This window comes from Ctenocephalides felis, unplaced genomic scaffold, assembly GCF_003426905.1.
Source record: "Ctenocephalides felis isolate EL2017-DRISC unplaced genomic scaffold, ASM342690v1 CF-g0.4_SCAFFOLD_03571, whole genome shotgun sequence".
NCBI lineage: Eukaryota > Metazoa > Arthropoda > Insecta > Siphonaptera > Pulicidae > Ctenocephalides > Ctenocephalides felis.
This window is the reverse complement of record NW_020539725.1, coordinates 12,480,540-12,488,044: the sequence shown is the minus strand read 5'-3', so window position 1 is coordinate 12,488,044 and position 7,505 is coordinate 12,480,540. Positions and strand designations below refer to the sequence as shown.

The following is a 7,505-nucleotide window of genomic DNA, read 5'->3' as shown; positions in this document are numbered from 1 at the left end:
CTAATTTATTTATTTTTAACAAACTGATAATTTAAGAAAATTCTTTTTGTACATCTGGTGGTATGTAATCTTGGTCAATAGCTCTGGGCTTCTTCTTTTTACCAAACCATTTCTTTGGATAGTAAACCTGTTTCTTTTCAATTTCTAAATCTAATTGTTCTTCATTTTCGAAGAACCATAGTCTTCTTTCTTCAGCTTCCAATTCCTTTAATTGTTTTTCTGTTTGTGCTATTACTTTGGCTTTTTGGTATCTAGCAAGTTGTTCTTGCAGTTTTTCTTCTCGAATTTTATTCCATTCTTCATGTAGCTGTAATTGAATAATAAATTAGTTGTTTAGTTTCTTTTTGTAATCCTCATTAAAATTCACTAATATGCACTTTGGATTTTGAACTTATTCGCACCTAACAATTATTAAATTGATAAAAATTATTAGCGAGAAGAACCTGTGATTTATAATAAGAGATATTGAAAAAATTTTGGCGAATAAGAATAAAAAAAAGTCAAAAACAGACTCCTTAATATTATAGGAATACATTAGAGAGTTGAAAAGAAGAAAAGTAGACAATATTGCCATTTCTGTTCTATTGAATGTTCTTTAGCATTTAAAAAATATTATTTATTCTAGGGTCAATTGTAAAAGTAGTGATCTCTACATTGAGTGCTCAAATAATAAGAATGGTGATTGACTACTTCTACATAATAAATTCATTTCATCAAAGGCTAAGCTAAGTGTACAGTGAATCAAATCTCAAAGAATAATATAAACTCTTGAGTTACAACTTAAGAGGAAGAACTTAATAAGATTTAAGAACTTAATTCAAATATCAAAATTCAAAATACAACTTTTTGATAACACTTCGTATTTAACAAAATATCCTGATTTGCAAAAAGCTAAAAAACATTTACATTTACTTTCCTTTTATTATTACCTTCTCTTGATTTGCAATATCAACAGGTTCTTGATTTTTTATGGCATCCTTAACAATGGTATCAACCTCCCCATATAAACCTGAACCACCATTCAGCGCCTCAACACTGCTTTTAAGTGCTTCTAGAATTTGCTGATTAGATTCATTTACTTCAACAGTACTCAATTCAGTTTTATATGATCTCTTGCTTCATCATATACTGTATTTTTATCTATCCTTTGAATAAGATCTTGAGCTTTCTCAAATTTTTTGTACAAAACCAGTCCCAATAATGAGCAACTGTTACCCAATTTGGTTTGTCCCAAACTTTGCCCAATCATATGTAAAGTTTTACCAACTAATAAAGAACCATCTCTCAAATCAAAATGATCATCAAAAAATTCATTTCTCAAGAATTTTACTCGAACCTTTTTTTCATCTTTTTTCTTTTTACCTTGAGGTTTTACTTCGGCACTTGCATTCCACTTCAGGAACTGGTTCAAAAGGCTTTGGATCTTTAATATATTGAAGGCATGCATGCAGCGACAAGGATTTATTAATTTCGTCTATCCTTTGAATAAGATCTTGAGCTTTCTCAAATTTTTTGTACAAAACCAGTCCCAATAATGAGCAACTGTTACCCAATTTGGTTTGTCCCAAACTTTGCCCAATCATATGTAAAGTTTTACCAACTAATAAAGAACCATCTCTCAAATCAAAATGATCATCAAAAAAATTCATTTCTCAAGAATTTTACTCGAACCTTTTTTCATCTTTTTTCTTTTTACCTTGAGGTTTTACTTCGGCACTTGCATCCACTTCAGGAACTGGTTCAAAAGGCTTTGGATCTTTAATATATTGAAGGCATGCATGCAGCGACAAGGATTTATTATTTCGTTAGAAAAATCTTCTTGCAGCATCAACATTGATGCTACTTTGGCCGCTGATGTGAAATCACTGGATTCTATGAATTTATCTAATAAAATATTTGCAGTAAATTGATCTAAAAATATTCCATAATTTATTCTGTCATTTAATATTTTAAGTAATTCCTCGTGCTGATCGCATTCATGAAAGAGTCGAATGACTGCATGTGATGTTGAATCTAAAGCGTTTGAGGTTTCTGAACTTAACCTTAATTTATGCAATAAATCTGCTAACGATTCTAAATGATCGACATGGTTAACACTATTGGCATAAATATCTACATCTATTGCAGTCGCCTTTCCATCCTGTCCTAAGTTATTTTCGATTTCATAATAAAGCTCGTCAGGATTGACATTATTCAAAATTTGTGTTGCGAGACGATTATTCCATGATGTTGTACATTTATAAGCATCTGTTAGAAGGGTGCGGTAAAATACGTTATTATTTACATGTAAACACAGCACCTTTCTACAAGTATTTGAAAATAATACTTTGAACATGTTTTTCTTGTTAAAAGTCTTCATTTGATAATGATGAAAAGTTAGGTTAAACAACACTATTTGATATCGATATTCTTGCCTTATATATGAAACGAACCAGTTGCAGGGGCTTTAAAACAATTTCTAACATACTAATTGACTTTGATTATTTAATGAGTAAAAAAATTTCGATTTCTTTTAAATTAATTCGATCAGAATATATATATATATATATATATATATAATATATTGTAGAGTTTCGAACAAGAATCCAAAAGTAATAAAAAACAAAAAAAGTTTTTTATAAACAATTTATTAAATAAATTCTATTTATTTATTACTGTCGTTATATATACTGAATTTATTTATTTATTTATTTACTGAAATATATATATATATATATATTATCAAAGTAACTAGCAGCCCATTCGTCGAAATAAAAAAGGTATAAAGTATTAAAAACTTTTAATTATACGTTTCGACACAAGATGCGTGTCATCATTCAGCAACTACAACAATTTGAAAATTTTATTTACTAATATAAACACCAGTATAGATTAATTATAACATAGAAAAACATTATACATACCACAGGACAAAAACACTCAAAAAATTTATCTTAAAAAGTTAAACTTATAACATTAGAATATATATATATATATATATATATATATAATATAAAATATATATAATATAATAAAATAAGAAAATGTGTAATAAATTATTATTATGAAACATAATGATTTGAATGTTTAATTATTATCTGATTCATGTCATAATTCAGATATGATTTTTCAAACATTATTATAACTTCAATAATAGGTTAATTGTTTTTTAGACGGCTTACAAAATTGGATTATTATGTGTTTGTTATATTATTGTACTTACTATTGTTATGTATTGTACTTACTTCTGTATGTTTTTAGTTGAATGATAAGACACGTTTTGTTCTTGAAATTAAACAATCTTAAATAAGTGTCGATGCATTAGCTGTTAAATAAGCTAACAATGTCTGTTGAACTAAAGATAATGATATTGATACGAATGGAATTTAGCCATTTTAAATACATAATTGTAATAGTTTTAATTAGTTAGTACGCTGTTGCCGCAAATAAAGCTTACTATTTTAAAACTATTTAAAAAACATAATACTGCATTTAAAAACTATTATGATGGCATTACACTATGATCCAGTATATATAATACTTCGCGTATTTACTGGAAACTTTAAAAAACTCTTAAATATCAAGGTAAGAGTTTATAATCTTTACATTGTTCCCACTAATTCAATTCTTAGAGTTCTATTTCCTTCTTTTGTTCTTTTATATTGTGAGTCCATTAATGGAGTCGAATTAATTAATTTTTTTTCATAATGAATAATAACATCCAAAAAAACTTCAATCTTATGTTTTCTTGTGCGCTAGTTTAAATCTGCCTCCAGTAAATTTTAGGTTTTGAACCCCTGTAAACTGCATCGAATTTTTTTGTCGCATAGTGCAACACTGTTTACTTGTACATTTTGCAACTGCACGAGTTCGGCTTTGGCAGGAGTTTTGTTTCATTGTACAAATTACGAATTCGTTAATGGCCGTCCATTCATGAGAATTTAGTTTAGTAAATAAATACAGTTAATATGTCTTATCAGCTGTATAGAAATACAACCTTAGGAAATACGTTACAGAGAGCTTACGAATTAATCCAGGTACGCCCGTATATTAATCACACACATTAACAGAACAATGTGCATTACCCCGAATATATCATACTTAGTGCGTATTAATAAATATTGCTTATTTATGATATATTTCAATTTTAGTATGGACAATAACGCCGCAACTAGCTATTCGAGTTTTTACTCCAATTCGACAAATGCATAAATCATGCCCTTTGCAATAGGGTTAAGTCTAGATTAACGTTCAAAGCTTCAAACTGAAAACTTACCGATTCTGTGACAATGTCTGGACATTATGCTCAATGATGTTAATTTAGAGAAGTCCAAGAAGTTGCTCGTGTAGACAAAGTTAAGATTGTTGAATAATAACATCCAAAAAAACTTCAATCTTATGTTTTCTTGTGCGCTAGTTTAAATCTGCCTCCAGTAAATTTTAGGGTTTGAACCCCTGTAAACTGCATCGAATTTTTTTGTCGCATAGTGCAACACTGTTTACTTGTACATTTGCAACTGCACGAGTTCGGCTTTGGCAGGAGTTTTGTTTCATTGTACAAATTACGAATTCGTTAATGGCCGTCCATTCATGAGAATTTAGTTTAGTAAATAAATACAGTTAATATGTCTTATCAGCTGTATAGAAATACAACCTTAGGAAATACGTTACAAGAGAGCTTAGACGAATTAATCCAGGTACGCCCGTAATATTAATCACATTAACATGAACAATGTGCAATTACCACGAATTATATTCATAACTTAGTGCGTATTAATAAATATTGCTTATTTTTGATATATTTCAATTTTAGTATGGACAGATAACGCCACAATTAGCTATTCGAGTTTTACTCCAATTCGACAAATGCATAAATCATGCCCTTTGCAATAGGGTTAAGTCTAGATTAACGTTCAAAGCTTCAAAACTGAACACTTACCGATTCTGTGACAATGTCTGGACATTTATGCTCAATGATGTTGAATTTAGAGAAGTCCAAGAAGTTGCTCGTGTAGACAAAGTTAAGATTGTTGCCTGTGATGGAAAGAGTATGTATTACCAATTTATATCTATATTTATATACAGAGAAATATTATGTGTAATATCAAGTTCTCTTATACTTTTCATTTTACGCAAGTCATTACTTGACAATATTTTTGATGTCTAATTTTAATTTAATTAACATTTAACTATTTATGAAGCAAACTTCATAAGTAATTAATTAAATACAACAAATGCTTTATATTAAAATTATCACCTGTTATCCCTTAAAGGGTTAGGGGTACTCAACGGCACAAAAAAATGAGAATTTTAAGGATTTTTTTTGTTATTAAACGATGTTTTCTTTACAAAAATAGTAATACGGCATTATTATACTTTGTTTTGACTTGAAGTAACAAAAATTTCAGAAAAAAAAAGTTATTTCCAAAGTTATAGCTGTTTTTGTTGACCCAGTTTAAAAAACCGGTCTTGGAGGTGAAGCTTTTCTTTTTTTTTTGCAAAAATTAACAAAATGGCAGCATCAGAAAAAAAAAATTCTAGATTTTTTGAAAAAATTAACAGTTGATTGGTCTTAAAAAATTTCAATTGTTGAAAACATAAAAATCCTTTGATCAGACCCCAGTTTATTATATATACTAAAAGCTGTATAAATTTCATTAAAATCTACTAAACGGTTTTTGAGTTACAGTTGTCACCAGTTCAAAAAACATAGTATTGAGAAAAACGTGTTTAAAGTTTCACATTGTATTTACATACAAAAATACGAATTATGAATAAACCAAGTCATCTATTTTGGGCCTATAAAATAGTTCATCAGTCATTGTGGAAGTTCCATATTTCCTATTTGCTGTTGCCTATGAAGCATTCTTGGTAGCGCGCTGATATGCCTCTTTCACACGTGCAGCATCCAATTTCAGCATACCAATGGGAATTATACTCACAATTCTTAGGGTATCCATAATCAATAATAATGATTATGTATATGTATGCAGCAATTTCTATGATAGTAGAACTAGAATTCACGGTTTTTGGGCATATTTTCACACAGTTGGTTGAAGCTCTCAATTTTTTTGTGATTATGGATTCAATCTTGAAATACACATCTTGAAAGTAAATTATCATTGCTGAGATCGTCATAAATTGGTTTAATAGCTTTTAAAACATCAAGAGATAAGGGAGAATAATCTTGAGTATAAGTGTAGACTATTTCACTTGCTTCAGCCTGCTGGTTAGAGTCCAATAACTCAAAAAGTTCATCGGATCATTATTCAAAAATGCCAAGTATCCTTAACCCCTTAAATTACCTTTTGAATACTAAAAGAGGTACAATAAATTGTATTTTGTCATATTAGTTTTACATGACTTGTTTCACCAATATTTATTTTTTTTACCATACTTCTTTTACTACCAATACATAATTATGTATATAATTTAAATTATGCAATATTCCTGGTCTACTTTTAATTCATGAATAGTTCGAAATTTCAAAAAAAAGTTTTGCAATATCACTTTCCCGCTGACTTGACATATCCATATTGATTTGACATTGATCATTTTGATTGAAACAGAACTATTGAGTTTATTTAAAGACTACTTTTGTCTTTAATTAAATTTTAATAATTATTATCTTTTATTTTTAGATGTTGAAGGTGAAGGCAGCTCAAAAAGATGAAGCTAACTATTATTATTTGTGATGTTTTTTTTTTATTATCCAGAACTTAATATTTTTGTTCATGTTCTTTAGAAGAAACATGAACTTGTTTTGCAATTATTGTATTAAAATGGGTATATATAGGTAATAATTTACATAGATACAATTACATACAAATACCAAATATAAAGAATCAGATTTATAAATCTAATTTTAAATTTATAACTAGTTTTAGAAATCAAGTTGTTTTTGTACATACTTTATCAATATTTATTGTAATTCTGCATTTTATATAATGAACACTTACTTAATTATCTAACTTGTGGTTTTATTAAAAAAAAAAAAGCATTTCCTCATGCACAAAAACTGTAACAGTAAGGCAGTATAGTTACACATAAATTCGAATAACATAAAGTTACACTTTATAGTAATCAAAAATATGCAATGTTGGACTTAATTATATTAATACATTTAATTTAATTATTTCCAAGATTTTATTTTAGATAATTAAAGGTATAACATAAATAAATTATCTATTTAAATTTTTTTGCAGATACGGAATTACATTCTTGACAAAGTGAAATTACTATTTCTTTTATATGTATTGTTGTGTTCGAAATACTTTTACTCCATAGGTTTAACACATTCATGAGCATTTGTTATAATTATTTTATTGTTTTATATTGGGTTTTGATAAAATTTATTAAGACAATTAATGGAATATTAAAATCCTTTCTACTAATGGGAAAACCTAAATTAATTAATTATATTAAATAATTCATGGTAGAAATGGCAATAAAAACAAAGCAAACTTTTCGTAATTGATGAATATACTATTGCTCTCTTGGTAAAATAAATTAAAAATTAGTGGTGA

At 27.9% G+C, this 7,505-nt stretch overlaps 1 protein-coding gene and 2 pseudogenes across 1 annotated transcript; 2 read left to right on the top strand and 1 right to left on the bottom strand.

Annotated features, from left to right (window-relative positions):
- Positions 1-4: 4 nt before the first annotated feature.
- On the bottom strand, positions 5-2,335 carry LOC113385637 (annotated as a pseudogene).
- Positions 2,336-3,947: 1,612 nt separating this feature from the next.
- On the top strand, positions 3,948-4,352 carry LOC113385636 (annotated as a pseudogene).
- Positions 4,353-4,513: 161 nt separating this feature from the next.
- LOC113385232 (transcription initiation factor IIA subunit 2-like) lies at positions 4,514-6,819 on the top strand. Its single transcript, XM_026623065.1, has 3 exons — positions 4,514-4,676; positions 4,793-5,027; positions 6,621-6,819. Exons 1-3 carry the CDS (start codon positions 4,605-4,607, stop codon positions 6,650-6,652), a joined length of 339 nt encoding a protein of 112 aa, XP_026478850.1. The 5' UTR covers positions 4,514-4,604; the 3' UTR covers positions 6,653-6,819.
- Positions 6,820-7,505: the final 686 nt, after the last annotated feature.